Below are 24,639 nucleotides of genomic sequence, written 5' to 3' on the forward strand. Positions count from 1 at the left end.
GAATGCAGGCCTCACTTTCAGTCCAGTCATGCACATGCACTCTCATTTCTGCATTTGCCGCTATGACATTTGCCTCTCTACATTCCCTTCTGATCCCTGATTACAACACATGCAAGGTTGCATTGGTAATCTTTGACATGTACTTAGTTGCAAGGGTTGTTCTGAGGTTTCTCCATTTCATGTTGTCTGTCGGCCAGGCAGTGTGATATACTCAGTGTCATCTGAAGTCTCATCATCTGCTCTGTTAGATTTGTCCGAGGTCACATGTGCTTCACATGTTCCAGGACATTATGGCTTGCCAGCTAATCACCTATGTTATCACTCCTTCTTGAGACTTGGATGCTCGTATGAGTTTTAGGTCGAACTTTCCCTCGCCCATGATGCCGAAATAGCTTGTGTTAGATTTTTCTGTTCTATGACGTCTACTTCCTTCTGCTTTTTTGAAAAGTCAAACCAAAACGAATGACACATGGGGATCTGCCTGACACCCTACACTCAGAAATTAACCATCTTTAATGCCCCCAACGCCCATGCTTATGCAAATAAGTATGGGTTTTGCTTTCAGTTTAGTTGCGCCCGTGCAGTGCCATTTCTGTGTCTGCCACCGTAACATTCACCTTGTCACTCATTGTCTAGAGAAAAATTTAAGGCTTGATTTTTTTTACTGTAATTTTCTTTTTAATTTGACTAAAATTTTAATGTTTTCTTTTCTCCCTTTGTGTACCTACGACTAAATGGAACTTCCATGAGTAAAGTTTCTTTCCAAGAACTATCGGTCTGTGGTAATTTTAGTATAGTCTTTATCAAGTCTAATGTTAACAAATTCTTTTAAATAATCTAATTTCTGACCAGTTGTCAACCATTCTTACCAATCCTTACAGTGTTGTTTCCCTATCCTCCCGATACATTCATTAACCTTTATCCTTGAGTGGCCTTTGGGTCTTGATAAATGGTGGCATGTTGGTACATGATAAAAATCTATTCTTCAATTTGATAAACTCATTGTGAGGTTTTCATCTATATTTTTATCATGTGCCATTTTTCTCTTATGTCACATGTCTCATTTTTATCTGTGCCATTATTATCTAGATTCACTCTGCACATAAACCCTGTTACATTTGAATACCAGGATTTGTTTTGTGGACTAATTCTTGGGCCTGAATGAGGTATGGTTCGATTCATTCTTAGGATCACAATTATTTTTATCAACTTTCAGAGTGTTACCATGATTTGAGTTTAATCATGATGCATTGGGAATCGGGTAAATAGTTTTATCCTAGTGACCTTTAAATTGAGGGCCGGGTACGAATTTGCAAATTGGATGAATAATCCCGGAGTATTCTGCATTTGTCAGATTGGATGAGGAGGAGGAGGAGGAGAAGAAGAAGAAGAAAAGAGAGGTGGGTGATGATGATGATGATGATAATGATTTGGAGTTTCTTAACAGCAGGAAAATTGAAGATTTTTACAAACAATCTTTTTTATCATTAAGTTAGATCCATGTCCAAGGGACCTATATCTAAAATTTCAAGTGTGTAGATCCAAAATTGTCGGAGAAGTTTGGTAGAGTTCTCAAAGGTCAAATCGTTGAACTTTGACCCCTTAATCGCCAAATTTCTGGCCCAAAACCGATCACATCGATTTTTCGAAATTTCAGTATCCTGTATATCAAATTTTGAATCTTTAGACTAAAAATTGACAGAGTTATTGCATAGGGAAATGTACACACACAGACACACACACAGACAGACACTTTCACGTTTATAGATATACTAGCATGGGACGGAGGAGTTTGGTACAGTTCTCAAAGGTCAAATTGTTGAACTTCGACCTTTTAACAGCCAAATTTCTGGCCGAAAACCGATCACATCGATTTTTCCAAATCTCAGTACCCTGTATATCAAATTTCGAGTATGTAGACTTATAATTGACAGAGTTATTGCGTAGGGAAATGTACACACACAGACACACAGATACACAGACAGACAGACAGACACTTTCACTTTTATAGATAGATAGATAGATAGATATATAGATAGATAGATAGATAGATAGATATAGCCATACGATTTAATTTTCATTAGCAGCCCTTCATGCCAAACTTTATCAAAGGCTTTGGCTATATCAAGAACTACAGCCCTGACTTTGCCCGTCTTATCCAGTGCATGCTATATACGTTCAGAGATGACCATTAAAATAGCCGCAGTAGAACAACATTGCCTACATCCATACTATTTGTCAAAGAGAAGATTAGCTTTTGCGAGGTGGTGGATTAGTGTTTGATTAATTAAGGTCTCAAAGATTTTAGCGAAGTGGTGGAGAAGACTAATAGGGTGATAATTGAGAGTCACTCCTTTCACAAGAATGTTTGTACACTGGTACCACAGAGGCCATCTTCCAGCTATTAGGGAAACAAGATTCAGCAAGGCATTTATTGTATAGCTTGGAAAGTACAGCAGTTAGCTCTGCTGAGCATTTCTGAACTTGTATAGCAGGGATGAGGTTAGACCCACATGCCTTTGAGGTGTCTAAATTTTTTTATATCATGGACATGAGAAAAGGGTGATTTTTATATCATGGACATGAGAAAAGGGTGATTTTTATATCATGGACATGAGAAAAGGGTGATTTTTATATCATGGACATGAGAAAAGGGTGATTTTTATATCATCTAGTGTGGCTTCAGTCTGCACAGGGAAATTCGGAAGGGAGTTGTTTGTTGGCTCTAAGATGGAGTTGGAAGCTAATCGCTGGGTAAGCAGTTCTGCTTTCTCGGTTGCCATGCATGTAACCTTTTGGTTGTTGGATAGTGGAGGAATTACTTTATTCACTTCACTATTATAAATTTTCCAGAAATCACAAGTTCCTATCTTCTCCGATTCGATGCATTTCCTGATTATTTCAGCATTTCTCTTCTCTTGGTTTTCGTTATTTCTCCTTACAGTGATTTCTAGCATCTATAAATTTTTGCCTTATTTGACTTATGATGTACAACCGGTGGGATGCATGCTGCCTTTGTGCAATGGCAGCTGTACAATCTGTAGTAAAACCAAGTGGGGACTTGCTATAATACTTACATGCGGGAAAATGTGCTTCAGTGCCTGATTTGCATCATTTGATTGTCTCATTGGCACACTGTTCTGCAAGAAGAGAGAAGATATTGGCCCATGGGGCATCTCTGACGTGTTCTCCGATGGTTTCCCAGTCAGCCCTTTTGTAGTACCTTGTCGTTTTGAGCAATGGCTTCTCACCTAAGGTTGGGATTTAAGTGTAATGTCCACTGATACGACTACGTGGTCTGTGTTTCCAAGTGGACTGTGGGTATTAGTCACATAATCCTTGGGTACTGTGGTAAGCAATAGGTCTAGAAGTTAAGCTTGCTGGTGTTCATGATCTGGGAGGCAGGTCAGTAACTTTTATAGATATATAGATAGATTGTTTTATTTCCGTTCTGTATTTGCTAAGCAATATTTGACCAAACCTTTTTATTTGCACGTTCTTGGAGGCGCTACTATTGGTGATGATAAATATTTTAGAATTTTCTAAATTGCTAAGAATTTTGAAGAAGGGAACATTCATACAGTTTATTTAAAATATATCTCCTTACTCCTGACCTTTTAATAATTTTTGTTCCACAACTCAAAAAATATTTATCTGATCAAACTGAAATTCTGAAGGGTTGTTACTGTTATCAAAGATCGATACACTCGATTTTGAAAAATTAGCAGTTGAAATTTTGATCTTGACTGAAACACCCAATGTCTTTAGGGATATTAGTCACCAATTTTGGGGATGTGTTCCACACCAGTTTTGGGGCCTTATTTTGGGGTGTTTTGTAGTGGGAGAATATTTTGAGCTGGATTCTGAGAAATATTTTCAGTGACAAAAGTTTTTTTTTATTTATAACTAGCATTTCAGCCCGGCATTGCCCGGGTGTTTGGATGTGTATGTTGAGAAAAAAAAAAAAAAAAAAGAGTGGTAGTAGAAAGGACCCCTTAACAGACAAATTTCTGTCTGAAAACCGATCACATCGATTTTCCCAAATCTCAGTACCCTATATATCAAATTTCGAGACTGTAGACTTAAAATTGGCAAAGTTATTGCGTAGGGAAATGTACACACACACACACACACACACACACACACACACACACACACACACACACACACATACAGACATGTTCATTTTTATAGATATATAGATTAGATGCGAGAATACAAGAGACATTGTTGTACAGTAAACAAAACAAAATGAGTTCAGAAAACATAAATTCACAAAAGAGATATTTTATTTTTAAGTTTACAGCTATAAGAAAAACAGAATTTTTGTGAATATTTTTAGAGTTCTCGTAAAAACAAGGGGAATTCATTAGCTGAGACATTGAAGAAGTCTGAATCGATTAATTAAGAGCCGTGAGTTGCACAGGTCAGGAAAATAATATTTAAAACTTCTCTACTCAGGTAAATAAATTATTATTCATTGAAAATTGTTTCTATGAGTCAATGTCCATTTGATCTCGTATTAAGATATTTCAGTGAGAAATATTGGAAATAATTCAATGAATAAAGTTTATATTGATTGACAGACGATAATGAGTTAATAAGTTGTGTGTCTGTGTGTTCGTTAATGTTTGTGTATGAGTGGAGAGATGTTGCAGAGGGAAGCAAAGCACCCAAAAGACGGGTGTCCAGTGACACCGACCCATAGACTCAGGTCAACTGGGTTCCACTGGTTTATTGAAGAAAAATCAATCTTTTTAAAGGATTTAGGCCTTAGAAAGGCCAAATTTTCAAAACAAGATGGCAGCCTCGATTGTCGTACATTTAATCTAATAAAAAATGTTGAAAAAAATAATAAAAATTAAATTTTTTCAGGTTTTATTTTAGTCTTAGGGTTTAAGAATGTGTTTCATATAAAAATAAGTAATTTTTATAAATTTCTGTCTGGCAAATAATTTGCGCCGCTGAAATACACATTTGCCTTACAAACAGCCAATAAAAAAAATCGTTTTACTACCTTTAAAAACAACTTTGAGTTATCTCCCTTGTTCCGGTCAGCTCGATTAACGTTGCCAAACAGCTGTTCCTCTGCCATGAGTTACTTCCCTTGCGAATGACAACGGGAACTTGTTAGTTTGTTTTGTTGTCGAAAAATAAAACGAGTTCGTTTTTATAATGAGATCATTTGTCTCACTGTTTTGTCGGACAAACAGGTCAGTTGTTACGGTTTGTTTTTGAATAGTTTGCTTTGTGTGTGAATGTACTCGAAGCAGAGATAAAATATATTAATTTTATCTCCGCTCCAAGTCTCTAAAACAAGCCGTTATTCGGCTCGTGTTCCAAGTTGCGGACATATTCCGTAAGTTCTTTGAAATTACCCGTTGATTTATGAAATTAATAGGGCAAAAAACGTGTAAGAGAAATCTTACACCGGTCGAGTTTTCATTTCGGCGTTTCACGTGCACAAGGAAATTCATAACAACTTCTTGTTTTTAAATATTTTTAATTTTATCGGGTTTATATTACTGTACACATAGATTCGAAAAAGTTGTCAAAAAACAAAAAACAAACATATAACAAATAAATGTTATCAAAGGCAAGATAAGTTACTTTTCTACCTAACTGGATATATTTTTCGTGTTTTTATCCAATATAACATGTTTATTCAGCTCGAAAAACATAGTGTTTACCGATGTATTGGAAAATTCAAGATGGCGTCTGACTCTCTCTTTAACACGGTAAGTTTGGGAAAAGGTGTTATATATAAAAAAGTAGACAAAATACTATTAAAAACCCGCTGAATATATGTCAACCCATGTCACGGTAACATATATTGAGCGAGTTTTAACAGTATTTTATCCAGTTTTTTATTTATAACACCTTTTCCCAAACTTGCCGTGTTAAAGAGAGAGTCAGACGCCATCTTGAATTTTCCAATACATCGGTAAACACTGTATGGTTTTCGAGCTGAATAAACATGTTACATTGAATAAAAACACGAAAAATATATCCAGTTTGGTAGAAAAGTAACTTATCATTCCTTTGATAACATTTATTTGTTATATATTTGTTTTTTGACAATTTTTTAGAATCTATGTGTATGTTACCGTGACAATCATGTATTGGGTGGGTTTCTAACAGTATTTTGTTTTATTTTTATTTTTAAGTCATTTTCAAGACTTCAAATATTCAAGCGTCGATTCGAGACCATTTTTCTTGTTCTCACCTAACGCTCGCGCTCGACACTATGTTTTTTCGAACTAAATAACCGTTTTAAATTCAGTAAAGCCACTAAAAAAAATTTTCCAGATAGGTAGAAGAGTAACTTCTTGCCTTTGATAACATTTATTTGTCATACATTTGTTTGTTTTTTTTTGTTGTTTTTTTTTACCACTTTTTCGTACTTCTGTGGATTGTAGAACAAACCGATTAAAAAAAATATTAATACATGGTTTAAACCATGTATTAATAAAAAAAAAAAAAGAAGAAAGTTTACGAATTATGCTAAAACCTCATCACATTCTAAATTACGTGACTAAATTAGGAATTTATTCGTTAACCGTAACCGGTACTTCTACTCGCGTTCGTCAAAAATATGCGCGCTTGCGCGTACAAAATGGCCACTGCTTATAACATAAGGAATTACATTACTTAATATCTGGAAAACTACTTGTGGCAAATTTAAATGCGATATTCGTTTTCAGCATACCCGAAAACCGTTTCAAGTCGTCATTTTAAAGGTGATTGTTAAGGTGGAAAGTAAGTAAGAATTTGCCAAAATAAAATTAAACTTATTATGCAGAGTAGACGAATTTCAAACAAGACCGCGTGGCGTATTCGTGTTAGCAAAAAGAGATAACCTTTTATGACGTAATGTCTTGATGCAAAAGCTATATTTATCATGTCCGTACTCGTCACAGAACGAAGATGTCATATTCCAAAAATCACGTAAATTAATCAAGTATTTTTTTTTTTTAAACTAAGAAAAAAATTACGGTTTTTAGCAAATGTTAACACTAAATGTATTCATTATAAAGCTGATTTTGACCTCGGTAGTTCGCATTGAGTTGTCTCCCTCTTATTTATTTAACATGGCCAATGAAAATCCTACGTCTCGTTTTGTCATAAAATTTGATTTTCTTAGTTAAAAAAAAGTTACTTGATTAATTTATGTGATTTTTGGAATATGACATTTTCCTTCCGTGGCGATTTTTCTGCATTTTTTTTTTTTTTTTTTTAATAAGTCTAAATAAGGACCATCTTTTTTTTTTCCATATGCGGGGAATTCTGGACAAACGCCAAATCACTTCCTATGAATTATTTTTAAATATATATAAATAGTATATAGAAGCCAGAAATAATTGTGAGAGAGTAGTAGCGACAGCTAAGACAGATTACACTGAAACCACTAGGAAACGCATTGAAGCACAGAAATTAGGAACCCGTGAGTTTTGGAAAATCTACAACAGTGTAGTAAATAATGGGCAGTCAATGATTCCCCCATTATCAAACAATCATGAGGTTGCTTGCACGGCAACCGACAAGGCAAATCTACTTGCCAGTCGGTTTGCCTCAAATTCCACACTGGACCCGGCACACCACTCCCTCCCCGACTTTCCTTTGTGGACAGACGCCACACTAGACGATTTGAAAATCACCCCTTCTCAGGTGCATGCTATCATAAAAAACCTAGACACCTCAAAAGCATGTGGACCAAATCTCATCCCGGTTGTGCTAATAAAAAAATGCTCTGCTGAGATTGCTCTAGTTCTCTCCAAACTTTACAATAAATGCCTTAACAAATCTTGCTTTCCTGACAGCTGGAAAACCGTTTCTGTGGTACCAGTCTTCAAGAATTCTGGTGAAAGAACTGGCCCACTAAATTATCGCCCCATTAGCCTCCTCCCACTTTTCGACAAAATATTTGAGTCCTTAGTTAATCAAGCCCTAGTCCAACACCTAACAGCTGCTAAACTCTTAACTGACAAACAATATAGATTCAAGCAAGCCGGTTCAACAGCAGATATCTTAACTGTAGTTTCTGAATGTATATACCGTTCATTGGATAAAACAGGGGAGGGGAGGGTAGAGCGGTGGCCCTCGATATATCTTTAAACTCCTCGGCCTAACATTTACAGGGAACATGAACTGGAATATATACATTGAGAGCATTGCCAAGGCTGCTGCAAAGAAGGTGGGCTCTCTCTACTGTGCCAGAAAACTACTTACGTCTGAAAGTATCCTGTACCTCTATAAGGCCACCATTCGCCCATGTATGGAGTATTGCTGTCACATTTAGGCTGGTGCATCTGCTGCTTGTCTCTCACTCCTGGACAGGGTTCAAAAGAGAGTTGCCAACCTGATAGGTCCTGAACTGTCATCTAAGCTTCAGCCTCTGTCCCATCGATGAAATGTTGCATCCCTCTGCCTGTTCTACAAATACTTTAATGGTGGCTGCTCTGACGAACTGCAAGCACTTGTATCTCCTCAACATGACTACCCCCGATGGACCCGACAAGCAGTTAAGTCCCACCCCTTTACGGTAGAGATCCCTAGGTGTAAGAAAGCCTTTTACTCCAATAGTTTCTTCCCCAGAACTGCAAGTCTTTGGAACTCCCTTCCGGGATACTGCTTTCCCAACTGTACTGATATGCAGAAGTTCAAGTGTAATGTGAACGAACATCTTTCTACTCATCTCCCTTCATAATGCCCCGCAAATTATGTCCTGATAGTAGCCCCCTACTTCAAAGTCGCACTTGCCTTGTTTGGGGTGAAAATTGAATTAAAAAAAAAAAAACAGAACTTCACTTTTATTTTTCTCTGAATTTATAGGAGCTAATCTTGGACTAACTCCTATAATATTTTTAACACCATTGTCATACAATAAAGGTGCACTCTCCAGAAGAAAAAACTCCTTGTGGCACTCTCCAGAATAGCTAAAAAACAAAAAGGAGGGTGAAAGAATAAATGTAAAATAAATGTTACCAAGGGCAAGTTACTCTTCTACCTACACCTATTTATTTTTTGTTTTTTTTTTATTAAAAATAAACATAGTGTAAAGCCTGTAAAGTTAAACAAAATGGTGATCACATTAGTCACTTAAAAATCGAAAATTAAACAAAATACTAATAGAAACAAATCCAATAAATATCACCAATCGTGCAAAATTTTTCCACAGAGAAGAATATATATTTTGATGAATATTTTGAAAACTCAAGTTAGCTTTCCAAAAATGTCAGTCACCTGAGGCATTAGACACTAAGGATTCTGTGTGTAATAATCCTACAACCATTCCTCATTTCAGAGGTCTTTAAGTCAAATGTTGATGCTGGTGCATTGTATGTGATACCAGGAATCATAGATGCCACACTTAATGCCATCCCCTCTATCATCTCTGCAACTTCAACCTCAGTGTCAGAATCTTCAGATGTTGAGAGTGGGGTTCTTGATCGTGATGGTGATAGTGTCCTTGTTTTGGTGTACTTTTACCCCTTGCTTTTTTCCTTTCTTTTCCCTCTGCCGTATCTTCTGGATGTTGTAGCAACCTCCTTAGCAGCAAATACATCCATAGGTTTATTGATGCTTTCATCTGCTGTAAAGGCTCTCTCCATCTCGGAATTGTTGTGTTCTAGCTGATTCTCCCTCTGGCAACAGATTGAAATTGCAAGTCTTTCAATTGTAACGATGCAGGAACAAACAAAACAAATACAAATAAATAAAAATCCGGGCATTTTTCTTTTCTAATGAAAGTTTTTATTACACGTTACTTTCCCGTCTCTCACCATCATCCATCTCGCCTGGTGTACATTTTTCTTCTCTGACCTCATGCCGCCCGTAGACAGCCATTTCTCGCCTTCAACTTTACACGTCCATTTTCTTTGACGCATACTTTGCTTCTCCGACCATGTGGTATATTTTTTCTTTTTCTTCTTGCGCACAATTTCCAGCTACTGCTGCTAATCTCTTCGTAAGCCAGCCATCCTTTGCTGCTGCTGCTATTTCCCAAGCACTCATATGTTACACAATGAGTTGGACAAAGATGATGAAATCAGCAAGAAAACAAGCATGTCTGAGGATAAATGTCCTGTAGATGGGCTGAAGATGAGGGTCCTGTTGAAGCAGTGAAAATACTAGAGAAGCTGGTATGATGGAAGATGTTGAGGGCTGTGTTTGACCAGTGACACGAAACTGATTTTCACAGTAATCATTTTGGCATTGAAAGGATTGCCTGTGCAATTCTGCTTTGACGATCTCTGGCTTGAAGGATTTATCTATGTAGGCCATAAGCATCATGGGGAAAGTCCTTCTTTTCTATTGGACTTATGTGAGTTCAAGAAAACTTGATAAGGAGGTATCAGTGAATCCCCAACCTCATCTCGTATCAACTTGATGCACTCAACAAGCTCATGTTTATGAGCTTGTTTGCTTCCAAACATGTTTGTTGATATTCATTTCCTCCTACATTATACCGAGCAATGAGTCTTTCTTGATTTTAAAATACTTAGCTGCTTGATTGACATGCATCTGCTTTTTCATGGCAGCCTTATATCCTCCAAATACCTCACTGAAACAGTTTTTTAAGAAAACACTAAACTCTTGTGTACTCCAGTATTATTATTATCAATAAATGTAGATTTGTTATTACAAATTTCTGGTTTTATAAAACTTCAAGAATAAAATTAGGTCGAATGTAATTACTATAATCATTATTTACATCACTGTAAAGGATTTTCAACTTTTTTCTTTCAGAAAAATAGAAATGGCCACTAAACACCACTTTTTATTTTTCAAAGAATAATATATTTTTTAACAATGACGCACTATTATATAGATTATGTCAAAATGAGTATTAGAAAAAGCAATTAACATACTAAAAGGATACGAAAACATGGCAAGTTGAATTTTGCAGCAGATTTAAAAATGTGTGTGGAAACTATGATTACGTTTGACCGTAGATGAAGACAATCTTGACACACTTTAAAGGTCTGAAAAATGGAAACCTGAATTAAGTGTTAAAAAATTTGGAAACTTTGATATATCTCAGTGCTTTAGAAGTACAGGAACAGTTTGCAGGCCTAGTGATTTAACATAGAAACAAAGTTTTTTACCATCCCCTTTCTGGAGTTTTGAAGTCAGTTTCAAAATGGCTGTAGATCTGGAAGGAAAACAGTTTCTTATCTTGGCACAAAATAAATACGTTTGATTGGCTCCATAAATGTCATTCTTAAGAAACAACACCTTGATTATTCAGTGATCAGATAAACTTGGTATTTATTGCCCAGCAAGTCCTATAATAATGCTGTAGGGAGGTTTGTGAAGGATATCTAGTTGCTGATGCCTAATGGTTTTTAATGTCCCAAGTTTTTTTTTTCACTTCCTCTTTTGTGTTTTGTTTGCTAATCTGGAAAATGCCCAAACGTTTACAAAAGTATTTGGTGCAAGTCCAGAAGTTCAGAACCTAATTAAAAACCAAAATACAGAAAAATCTTTATGATGTACATACCCATCACAGAACAAAAATATCATATTCCTAAAACCATGTAAATTGTTCAAGCAGTTTTATTTTTAACTAAGAAAATTAAGTTTTATTAGTAAACAAAAACAGGACCGTCTTGAATCGCCATCTTGTAAAAATTTAAATTATAAGATCAGCCTTATATTTTACATTAATCATTTTAAATCGTTTAAAAATGATTTTCTTTATTTAAAAAAAACTGCTTGATCTATTTATGTGATAAGAACCGTATTTATAGGACCTACACTGTAGGGTGTAGGTTGCAGAAAGTTTGACAATATTTAAATAAAGAAAGTTCTTTGACTGCTAAAAGTCTACGAGCAGTTTATCTTCGAATGAAGATAGCCACCATTACCACTTGTGCTCAGGTGTCCAGTGGACAAAAGCATGAGAGATGAAGGAGGCGTTTTTACTCATTGCTTCCAGGATCTTTATGAAGTTGTCTATGATTCCCAAAGGGGCTGAAATAATTGTGCAAGGGATAGTCGAAATACTACGCCCAGGAAGCTGATTGGTCAGTATGTGACCAAATCACCTAATAGACTATTCAATGAGAGAAAATAAAATTTCGACTATTATCCAGAATTCTTCTATTTTTTAAAAAAATAAAGAAAGATCTGTATCATGTACATATCTAGGACGAAAAATATATTTTCATATTCCAAAAATCATGTAAAATGTGCAAATAGTTTTATTTTTATGAAGAAGATAATTTTTAAGCGATTAATGGGATTTCAGAGGTATTACAACAAAAAAATCTTGCAAGTTTGATTTATGTTTAGTTATCTCCCTTGTTTTTTAGATTGTTTTCAGAATGGTGTCACGAGACAGTCGCTCATCGGTTAGCCATAAAATTTGATTTTCTTATTTAAAAATAAGATGTACACAAATCTAAGACAATGGCAGAATCGTTAGAAAATTACCCCCAGATCATAGTGTGAATAGATGGTAACATTTAATGCTAGTAAGATTAAACTGTTCTCCTTTAACAATTATAAGACGCCTCTCTACCTACTGATATCCCTGACAAATAACACTCCACTCTACCTGAGAATTCTTACTTCAAACTCTTCAGTTTAACATTCACGGACAATATGAACTGAGGATATTGCAAAGGCCGCTGCAAAGAAGTTGGGTTCCCTCTATCATGTTAGAAGACTACTCACACCTGTATCCTGTACCTCTACAAGGTCACCATTTGGCCATGTATAGAGTATTGTTGCCACATCTGGACTGGTGCATCTACCACTAGTCTCTCCCTCTTGGATAAGGTCCAAAAAAGGGTTTCCAATCTAGTAGGTCCCAGTTTGTCAACTAAGCTTCAACCCCTGTCCCATCACTGCAAAGTTGCATCTTTGTGCATGTTTTACAAATATTTTAATGAAATGTGCTCTGATGAACTCTTTGCCCCCTTGACGTACATTTCCCTAACAAACCCGCTTATCAGTAAAATCACATCCCTTCACTGTTGAGGCCTCTAAATGCCAGAAAACTTTCTACTCTAATAGTTTCTTCCCTTGAACAGGTAGACTTCGGAATTCCCTTACTGCTACCTGCTTCCTTAACTATACTGGTATGCAGAAGTTTAAATATAGCATAAACCAACATTTTGTTAATCTTTCCTAGACATGGTCCCAAATAGTAACCCCTTACGTTCAAGTGGGGATGTGCCTTGTTGGGGGTGACAGTGAGTAAAAAAAAAAAATGTGATCAATTTATGTGAATTTTGGAATACAATATGTTCTTTCTGTCACAGGTACGTACGTCGTACATATTTTTCTTTCTTCCTATTTTTTTAATACAGGGAATTTTGGACAAGCACCTAAATTTCATTGTTTGTGACTACAAAGTAGCATGGGGTGTAACGATACGAATTCCCCCAAATTATTTTGATAAAATAAAACCAGTTCGACTTGTTTGCAACAGTGCCCACCAGTAAAACAAAAAGAATGCTTATTCGCTTATTCAGTGACCTTGACCTATCCATTCACTGTCACACCTTTTGTTATTGTTATTCTTTTTTTAAGGAAATCATCTATTATTATATAAAATTTTCTTCAATTAATTTCTGAGATTAATTCATGTCTACTCAATTTTTTTTTTTCTGTGAGGCGAGTAGTAAATATCGGCCATGAATGCTGTTTATGCATTCAATGGCTACACCCAAGATTAAACTCTCCTCTGGTGAGGAGGTAGGAAAATGCCTATTCTCAATAAAGCTATATTTAAATACCACTATAATACTTAGTTTTGTTCATGAATAGACACCCACTGTATGACACCATGCGCCAGTTTAAAAAAAATAAAATTTGTACATCTGAATTTATAATTCATGGCTTATGGTAAAGAGGTACATCGGATTTGACTGCATAATCAGAAAGAGCACACAATTTTACATAAGAGTGCTAAGTTTCATGAGAATAGCTTGAAAAATAAATAAATGGTGGTGAAATTACCGAATTTCTTGAAATGTTGAGGTTCGTAATTTAGCCCACTAAAGAAAAATGTCCACGGAAAAGAATAAATTTTGGCACTTAAAATTCTCATAACTTTTGAACTACTGATGGTATTTGCATAATTCAAACGGTTTTAAGCATCTTTTACAAAGCTCTTTTCATGCAAGTTGATAAAATAACAATTATCTACAAAGAAAAAAATCAATTTGTAATGCTAATATATGTCTGCCTAAAACTTTCAACAGAAGTGACAGATTTGCATAAGGTTGGTATTATTTTGAAGCTTGACCCTTCAGACGACAAATATTGAAAAATTAGCTAAAAAGATTAATTCCTTCACTCTCAACTGGGAACTTTTCTACCGGGAGGGGTCACTTTTTTCGCTAATATTTTCGAAAGTCATCCCTCTTTTCGGTTGACTAGCCTTAAGTTAAACCTTCCCCACTTCTGGTTATGCGACAGCGAAGACGCCACTTTTTTTTTTCATGTTCTTTTCCTCCTTCGTAGTACGGGTTCGAGCCTGCCTGCCTACTACCACTTTTTTTTTTTTTTGCTCAACCAACACCCTTACACACACCTCCGTTTTCTTTTCCGCCTGCGCGTAACAGGTTTGAGCCTGCCTGCCTGCTACCATTTTTCTTTTTGCTCAACACACACCTGGGCAACGCCGGGCACCCAGACTAGTTTAATAATAAAACGACCTTCAAATTTTCTGAAGGCAAAGTCTTGTATAATCTAATTTTAGAGATAAGGGAGATAATACTGCCAATTTTAACGAAATCTCGGTGCTTATTTACATTAGTGATCTTTTAAGCTGATACATTTTAGGTGAAAGCATTATTATGTATGTGCGTGTCATAGCGAATTTCGTAAAAATTAAAAAATTGAAAAATGATCCAGTAGAAGATGTATTTTTAACAAAAAAATCATTCACATTTAGGCTCTGTTTAAAAATGGCAGACCCTTAATTTATGTCAATTTAATCAAGGGAAGTAAGTCAGTTTGTTCCACTGAATTGATTGCACAGCTCTTCCACAATAAAATATATGATAAAACTCGATAATTTGATAAATTCTATTTTAATTGTAATTATTTTTTTACTGGATTATTTTGGTACTGGGGCACTTATTGAACCGAGCTGAAATAATAACGTTATTATTTAGAAAGCCATTCTTAACATGGGGAGAGGAGGGTGTTTTGTAACTATTTTGTGCTTTCATCTAACAATTTAATAAAAAAGATATCGTAAAACTTTAATTTAATTTGAAAATACTATTTTTAAAAAATAGCGCGGTTCAATAAGTGCACAAGTATCATGATTTTTTCATTTTTAGCATTCATACTAATTTCGCCATGACACGTAAGTGGATAATAATATTTTCACCTGAAATGTGTTGGTTTAAAAGATCACCAATGTTCACAAGCAGGGAAATTAGTAAAAATACCCAGCATTGCCAGGGAATCCTTATTTACTTGCTTCTCCATGAAGACAGAGTTAGACACAAGGTGGACCTAATTATTTTTTTTTATCCCCCGACAAAGGAGGTATTGGACCTAGTAATTCAATCCTGTTTGTCTGTTTACACTTTTCTTAATAATCACACCTTGGATTTTAAAAAATTTTGCACAAACATTAGTCATGGTGAAAGTAATTTTTTGCCATAACGTATTTTCTAGGATAATTCTGGTTGTTCTCCTAGGGGCCATTATAGGGGTAAAATTGCCCCAAATTATTTATCCGTTTGTTTGTTCACACTTTTCTCAATCACCACATCGTGGATTTTTGTTTTTAAATTTTGCACAAACATTAGTCATGGTGCGAGTAAATTTTTCACTCCTGGAGGGGGACCCTATATGCTCAGCTTGTTTAATAGGATTTTGAAAGTTAAATTTAATTACTAAGATATTGTTTGATTATTAAATTATTAATTGAATCAAATTGTTATAAAGCTATAATTAATTGTTGTTAATGTTGTGTCGCATGAATCTTTATTTATAAAATGAAAATAACTTTCAAAATCTTCAATCTTTTAATATATAGCATATATATATATATATATATAGAGAGAGAGAGAGAGAGAATAAGTTAAGACGATAAAGTATAAAGTTACATATGAACTTTATTTCATTATCAAGTCAATATGGGTTACAGAAAGAGGGATAAGGGAGAAATCTACTTAAACCATGGCATTTCGAAGCTGAATGCTTCTCGTCAGAAGAGAAAAAAACTGGCATTATATCAAAGTAAAGGTAAAAAGACTACACCCACTTTGAAATATATATATATATATATATATATATATATATATATATATATATATATATATATCATATTAGCTGTACGCCCGGTGTTGCCCGGTCGTACAATATTTTAATTTATGCAGATTTTGTATGTATTATGTGTATGTTTACACTTGTGTAATGTAAAATATTCCTCTGTAAAAAAAAGAAGAGAAGAAAAACTATTTTTAAGATGTGATTTTTTTTTATTTTCGATACTTATCAGATGAATTTTAGTACAAAACATATCTAGGAACACTGCCAGACATATAAATTAGCTTCATGTGAAATTTGCAAAAGATAGGCTCAGCTATTTTGGAACCTATGAGAAAGGAACTCACACACACAAAGTGACTTTTAGAGATTCTTTTGCATTAGTTGGTTTAACTCGCAGAGTGATTGATACAGTGTTCGGTAAGAACACTTTTTGTGCAAGTTGCATCTGTGCTCAGATTTTTTCTTACTGTTTTTCTTCAGTCAGTATTTAAATGTTACAAGAAGTCATATTTCTGCCTCACCTTTCACCATGCTTTACGTCAGGTGAAATGAAAGACCCAGCCAACTTAGTTTTGAAGTATGAGCATGTCTATTGGCTAAACATATTTTTCTTTGCATAATTCTTTCCCGTCCATGTCAATTATATTGATGAAACTGTATAAATAAAATTGATTTAAATTGTAGAATTTGTCTTTAATCTATTTTTCTTCATACTCCGCAAAGTCAAAAGGCCGGAAGATATATGGGGATTCACGAAGAAAGTAAAAAACACCGGATGTTGACTCGTCTGCTGTCACAGACAAAGTGTGCTAACGTGTCACTATGCATAGGCTTCATGCACCCATCTGGTGAAAAAGAGGAAAATAATAAAAATTAATTAGCTAATGGGAGCGGGGCGCACTAAAAATAAGATTTAACAATTAATGTGTCTGTGGGAGAAATATAAAGCCAGGATTTTTGTAAACGAATCTAGAGAAGGAAACAAGACATCAAGGACAGGACACAGGTGCAGTCAAGCAAAAAGTTACCCTGCTTTCACCGTAACAAAAAGAAACAAGGAATAAGTACTCTTTATGAACATTCTCACTTTTTTCCTCCATTTCTTCCAACATCTTACTTTGTATTAGTTTGAAACGTGATGACACATGAAAATGAACTTTTTTCAACATGCACATTCAATCTAGTCTTTTATTGTTGATAAAAGTTATTCAAAGCCTTAAAAAAATTCATAGTTTGTCTTGTGTTAAATAGAGTTTCTGTTTCATGCTTTTTCTATGTTGTAATACATGAAATAAGCAATAGATATCTATGCAGAAACCCTTTTCTTTATACAACCTCCCTACTGTCAACTCCTACATGAGCATTTGATAAGAATCTTAAGGTTACAAATTACTTTCTATTTGGCAGTTTAAATGTTTTCAAATTTTGAAATGTCACAAAGTAATTCATTTTTTTTAATTTAAACTATAAACAGAAGAATTAAACTGGCTGATTTGTTTACAAAATGAACAAAAATGCATTATGGTGGATTTAATTTTGTACTTAAAATAGTTTTTTAGATAAAACTTTTTTATCCAATTTAAACTACTAAATTTTTTATTCCTATAAATAAGTGACTAATCTATATAAATAAAGTAGATGTATATATATGTGTGTTTCTGTGTGAAAATATTTAACCAATAAACTCTTAAACTATTAGATTACTGTGTTATTACAATACCATAATCTACCATTTTTTTTCTTCACGGTAGAAGGACAATTTATTTAAATGTTTTTAGCAGAGTTGTCGACCTTTGCAAAGGCACGTTTTTATATCCACTGGCTTTCACTTCATCCATTTTAATCGATTATCTATTTGAAAAATGAAAAATGAAATGATTGTTATTACAAGAAATTGTAAAAATTTATAAACTCATTCAAAGAGAACGATATAAATATATAAATATATTTTTTTTCATTTATGTTCAGCCATAACAAGGCATATCAACACTTGGATGCAAGGGGCTACTATTTGAGACCATGTCTAGGAAAGATTAACAAGATGTTAGTTTACATTACATTTATACTTCTGCATATCAGTACAGACAGGGAAGCAGGTAGTAGGAAGGGAATTCCAAAGTCTAACTGTTCGAGGGAAGAAACTATTAGATTAGAAAGCTTCCTGGCATTTAGAGACCTAAACAGTGGACGGGTAAAGTTTTGTTGCTAAGCGGTTTTGTCGGAGATATAAGCAAAAGCAGGGAAGTAATTAGAGTGGTGCAAATCTGTAATTATTTTAGTTTGTTTTTATGTAAATCGCTCCTGACAAGGCATGAAGCCATTTGATTTAAGGAGCTTAAAAAATACTACTTCGAAATCAAAAACCAACCAATGATAATGGTGAGATGGATAGATTCCAACTAATAATAACAAAAAAAAAAAAAAGAAGTAATTCTTCCCTTTTTGTTAGAAACATCGCTGATGGAACATGAGGACTAATGGACAAAAACAGGGAAGCAAGAGATACAAGGCTGCTAAAAGTAAACCTAAGGTCCAATTTTTATCTTTGTAAGTTTCAGAATTAATTTTTTTTAAATTGTTTTCCTTTGAAATAAGATAAAACTTTAGATAAAATGTAAGTTTATTTCATAGCTTAAACAAATGAGAGAGAAATGCTAACATGATTGACTTTAGCTTAGAAAACGTGTCAGATAAATAGAGGTTGCTACATGGTGCATGACCCTGCATAACATTTGTCCAACATGCCAGCATGGAAAAGTGACGTTAACCTGATGATAGTCGTGAGTGTAGTGTGAATTTAAAAAGCTGATTGGAGGTTAATTGTTGGATACTTTTCTGTTTTATTCATCTGACGGTAAGAAAAAAAAACACTTTTACTGTTAAATTGTATTTTGATAGTATACAACAACAACAACAACGAAATAAATAAATTGAAAGAAAAATCAAAATTACTTTTTTGATAACTTAATTATCTTTTCAGAGTTTCTGATATCCCTACACCAAAATATTTTGTATATCTACTGCGACCGATATGTGTTTTTTTTGTTTTTAATATCCTGATTTTTTTTTGTTGTTTAATATTCTCATATCTATATAACTATAAAAGTAAACGTGTCTGTGTGTGTATCTGTGTACATTTCCCTATGCAATAACTCTGTCAGTTTTAAATCTACAGGCTCGAAATTTGATATCAGGGTACTGAGATTTGGGAAAATCTATGTGATCGGTTTTCGGCCAGAAATTTTGTTGTTAAGGGGTCAAAGTTCGACGATTTGACCTTTGAGAACTCTACCAAACTTCTCTGACAATTTTGGGTCTAAACACTTGAAATTTCAGATATAGGTTCCTTGGACATAACTTAATGACTTGATTTGAGCCCAAAACAATAAATGTTAAGGGGTCATAATAGGGGTTAAAGTTAAAAAAAAAAAATTGATCTCTGTGATCTCTACCTAATTACTCAGACAATTTCTGGTCTAAACATTTGAAATTTTACATAAAGGGTATTCAGAGATAGGGCAAGCTTTTTAATCGGTTTAGGTCGAAAATTTTTAGTTACCAATGTATAAATGTATGTTTGCATGTCTGCCCAACAATTCCAATAGAGGCGACGGATTTTCTCAAGATCAGTATCGTTTTGAAGTTCAACCTTTCAGACAACAAATATAAAAAAATTGACTAAAAACTTTAATATCTTCACCTTAAACTGGGCACTTTTCTACGGGGGGGGGGTCGTTTTTTCGCCGATATTTTTTAAAGTCATCCTCTCCTTTCGATTGTCTAGCCTAAACTTTAAAAAAATATCACTTCCGGTTTGGCAGTGGTTGTAACAGCATACACGTCAGGTTTTTTCCCCGTTCTTTTCCTCCTTTGTGGTACGGGTTCGAGCCTGCCTTCCTACTACTACTTTTTCTTTTTTTTTTTTTTTTTTTTTGCTCAACATACACATCCAAAAACCCGGCCAACGCTGGGCTGAAATGCTAGTGGAAATATATCTTATTTCCTTATAATATATACCAATCCTTATTTAAGAAGCTCAATGTAATTACAGAGCAATATAGTGAATAAATGGCAAAAATCTATATTCCAAAGTTCATGATGTTAACCATCTTATAATTTATTCTTTTAATTCAGTTGACATCAAAATTGATTCACTAGCTGAGATAATAATTTAGTGATTGATTTTGCACTACGAAACAGATACTGTTAAGAATTGTAAAAGTCAACTGAATTAAAGGAATAAATAATAAGATGGTCAACATCATGAACTTTGGAATATAGACTTTTGTCATTCATTCACTATATATATATATATATATATATATATATATATATATATATATATATATATATATATATATATATATATATAGTGATATAATGAACTCAACGGGAATGTGGTGTTTACCTGATATAAGCAATGGTAAACTTCAATCTAATATAAATAATATATTAATATTTTAATCCCAACCAAATAAAAAAAGCTCAATGGAAACACAATAGAGAGCAGAACTTGTTATAAGAAAAAAGAAATTAAATAAATTTGATTGTAAATTAAAATTTACAATCAAATTTATTGTTCGACTGAATATTCCAAAAAACAAATTTGTTTTTTGGAATATTCAGTCGAACAATAAATTTTTAATTGTAAATTTTAACTTCCAGTTTTAATTTCTTTTTTCTTATATATATATATATATATATATATATAATTTATGAAAATATATCGTAATTGAGCTATAAAATCATTTCATTCTTGTAGGAAATCATAAAGATTATATGTAGCTTAATTGCCATATATTTTCATAACTTACTACTTTAAGTCTATGCACGTATTGAGCACTGTTGAAGTAATATACATATATATTTGATACATGAAATATTTTTCCTTATAATATTTTGTGTGGATTAATGTTGGGACGATTAATTGGAATTAGAATCGGCAATAAAAAAAATCGGAAATTTTGGGGGTATCGGAATTGGTAAAAATCGTGCAGATTTTCCAATGCCCAAAACGATTCTTTTTGTTGCCTTTTTTTCTTTGTTTTTTTTTTTTTTTTGTTTAAAACTTAATTTTCCATGGATTGTATTAATAATGAAATGATAAATATTGATTGATTTTAAGCAATCAGTAAATTTAGATTTTAATCTCCCAACCAGCAGTAATTATCATTTGCTCCACTGATGATTGTTTAAGCATGAAACACTAGTGTTTGTAGGTAAAAAAATTGTTAATGTTTATTTCAAAATGTCTATAAAAGTGAGAATGTCTCAACCTATATACTCAACGAATTTTTTTGATCTACAGATTTGAAATTTGATATATAGGTTATTCAGACATTAACCCATTTTCATCCGGAAAAAAGGCTGCTAATTGAAAAACTGGGACATGGGGTAGTTGGATTTTTATCTGTTTGTCAACTGTTTCACGACTGTGCATGCGTGAATTGTTCACATTATGTTTAAGTAGGTCAGAAAACACTTTGTAAAGACCGTGTCAAGCTGGCCTAATGGTTATTGTACGTGAGATATCTACTGGAGCGGTAGAAGGATCCCACCATTTTTCCAGCGAACTTGGCAACAGATTTAATGTACGTGTTCCATTTCAGATCAGGAGTAAAGGTCAAGCCCATAATCTTGTCAAAACATGGAGCCCCCTCAAGATGAGAACCATTCATTTAGTATAAAACTATATGTATAAAACTAATTTCCTTAGTGCATTTTACTGTAATAAGTTTGTAGTTATTTATTTCGAAGTTGTCGAGTTTGCGCTTGCGGTGTTGAGAGTATGTTTACGAGTCTTCACAATGAACGCGTCTCTAGTGAGTTGTGTTTCTCTTTTTTTCTAGGAAGGAACTCTCATTGGTTCTCGCGTGCAGGATTTCAATCCCACTTCCAAAATAACACTCTGTTACATTACTTATACTTGTTCTTTTTTTTTTTTTTTTAGGTATTTACCCTGGCATTTTAAGAATCTCAACACTCATCATAATTGTCGAAAGATGTCGAATCTGGCAGATAATCTTTCCACACCAAAGCCTTTAATTGCTGTCTGTCAAATGACATCTACTGTGGATAAAGAGCAAAATTTCGCTGTGTGCAAAGCACTTATTGAAAAGGCCAATTCCCGAGGAGTCCAAGTGAGTTTGATTCTTTTATAAAAAAAATAAAGTAAACTTTATCGGATGCTATTCTCAAGGTCATCTCATTTAACGTCTCTTTTACATACTGGCATGTGGGGGACAGCTTTGAGAAATTGACTACCAAACTAATTTATCCAAAAATATGTTAAGCAATATCAAATAATCGATCAGTTTCGTGTTCGTCTGTTTAAAAGCATGCCAATGTTTTTAAGTTATTTAATAACAAAATCCAAATACGATTCATTAATGACACTGCTATTTTATGTAGAGTAGAGGGAGGTTGGGGTTAATACCTTTCTCAGTATCCATCAACATCTGTTTTACATGCTGATATGTGTTGAATGGTTTTTAAGAAATTAACTTCCAAACTAACCTATCTCTGGCCAAGTCTTTATTTATCCCTCTTTCTCTCAAGTTTATTTTTATCATTTCTTCCAACTGATCCTACTACCTCAACTGTTCTACATCTACTAATCCATTCTTTCAACATGACCATACCATCAAAGTCTCTTTTTTAAACACATCTAGCTGTAACATCCAGATTTAGTCTTCCCCTGAGGTCACAGATCTAAGCCTGTCTTTAAAACTCACATTACACATTCATTGGATCATTCTCATATCTCTCCATGCAACACATATCCTCAACCCTCACTGACCACTTTTATGTTTTCTTACTAAGATTTAGTCAAGATATAATGCTACTAAGCCTTATTTCTAGAATCCTTAATATGTTTTGAAATTTTAGAATCTATCTTATTAATATATGAAAGCTCTGAGTGATATAGATTATTGAAATATCTCCTTTGTATGTAATATCTATTTTTTACAAAAATTTTATATCTATATTCCTTGTATAATATTATTTGAGATTGTAATCAATAAATTTTAATATGTTGCTGAAGAAAATCTCTTAGCCAATAGAAACTTTACTTGAATGTAATTTTGCTAATAAAAAATAATTTTCTGAAATGTGTCTACATAAAATGGATGTTGTTGAATATTAGTTTTTGGAACTCAGTTTAAATATTTGAAATTATAATTCATGTTTTGAATGAATTTTTTTATTCTCTCTCTTTTTCTCTCTCTCTCACCATATATATATATATATATATATATATATATATATATATATATATATATAAGCGAGATAAGACACTGATAGAATTCAGATGAAAATCCTGATAGATATTACTTGAAGTAACAGTTTCAAGGTTATCCTAGCCAAAAAGGAAAAGCTCAATATTTAAGAATAGAGCAATATATAAGTTTGGTGGTTAAATTTTAAATTCTGAAAAAACAACATATAGACATATATTCAAATTAAGAATTTATTGTTTGACAAAGGAATATATAGAAGGCGTTATGTTAATTTCCTTAATCCATGGATTTTCAATAATGGCTCATATCATCAGAGGAAATGAAATGTGGTTAGCAAAATGTTAGCTGTGAATAGACACTTATTTTGCTTTTCAGCACAAATATTGAAAATAGTTTTTTGAGTGGTTGTTGATAATTATATGGAGATAATTATAGGAAGAGAGAATTTGATACAACCTGAACAGTCCATTATCGGAAGGAGTACAATGTCCTCTGGGGTTATAAATCCAGGTAGGCAGAGGATAAGTCCAATATTTATAGGTTCCTTGGACATGGATCTAACTTAATACCTTGATTTGAGCTCCAAACAATAAATGTTAAAGGGTCATAATAGGGGTCAAAGTTTAAAAAATAAATTGACCTCTGCGGTCTCTACCAAATTACTCAGACAATTTCTGGTCTAAACATTTGAAATTTTACATAAAGGATATTCAGAGATAGAGCAAGGTTTTTAATCGGTTTGGTTCGAAAATTTAAGTTACCAATATATAAATGTATGTATGTATGTATGTATGTTTGCATGTCTGCCTAAAACTTTCGACGGAGGCGACGGATTTTTATAAGATCAGTATCATTTTGAAGTTCGACCTTCAGACAACAAATATTGAAAAATTGGCTAAAAAAATTCATATCTTCACCTTCAACTGGGCACTTTTCTACAGCGCGGGGGGGGGGGGGGGGTCGCTGTTTTCGCCGATATTTTCAAAAGTCATCCACTGTTTTCGATTGTCTAGCCTTAATTAAACCTTTGTCACTTCCGGTTTGGCGGTGGCTGTAACAGTAAAGACGTCAGGTTTTTTTCTCGTTCTTTTCCTCCTTTGTGGTACGAGTTTGAGCCTGCCTTCCTACTACCACTTTTTTTTTTTGCTCA

The 24,639-nt window shown here is 33.8% G+C and overlaps 2 protein-coding genes across 6 annotated transcripts in view; one reads left to right on the forward strand and one right to left on the reverse strand.

Moving 5' to 3' along the window:
• The window catches only part of LOC145294106 (uncharacterized), a 169,091-nt gene extending 163,925 nt beyond the window's left edge, over positions 1-5,166 (reverse strand). The window contains exon 1 of the mRNA XM_080141178.1: positions 5,018-5,166. Within this exon, the coding sequence (XP_079997304.1) occupies positions 5,018-5,095 (78 nt within the window). The 5' untranslated portion in view covers positions 5,096-5,166. The remainder of the gene's footprint in view (positions 1-5,017) is intronic.
• LOC145294107 (nitrilase and fragile histidine triad fusion protein NitFhit-like) overlaps positions 1-24,639 on the forward strand; it is a 165,198-nt gene that overhangs the window by 95,938 nt on the left and 44,621 nt on the right. For 2 of the 5 annotated variants that reach the window (XM_080141181.1, XM_080141180.1), the window contains exons 1-2: positions 5,077-5,213; positions 22,199-22,388. In XM_080141181.1, coding sequence (XP_079997307.1) covers positions 5,176-5,213; positions 22,199-22,388 — 228 coding nt within the window. In that variant the 5' untranslated portion in view covers positions 5,077-5,175. The other 3 variants (XM_080141182.1, XM_080141183.1, XM_080141184.1) reach the window with 3 other exon arrangements.

This window comes from Euprymna scolopes, chromosome 15 (assembly GCF_053919585.1).
Source record: "Euprymna scolopes isolate OS-2025 chromosome 15, ASM5391958v1, whole genome shotgun sequence".
NCBI lineage: Eukaryota > Metazoa > Mollusca > Cephalopoda > Sepiida > Sepiolidae > Euprymna > Euprymna scolopes.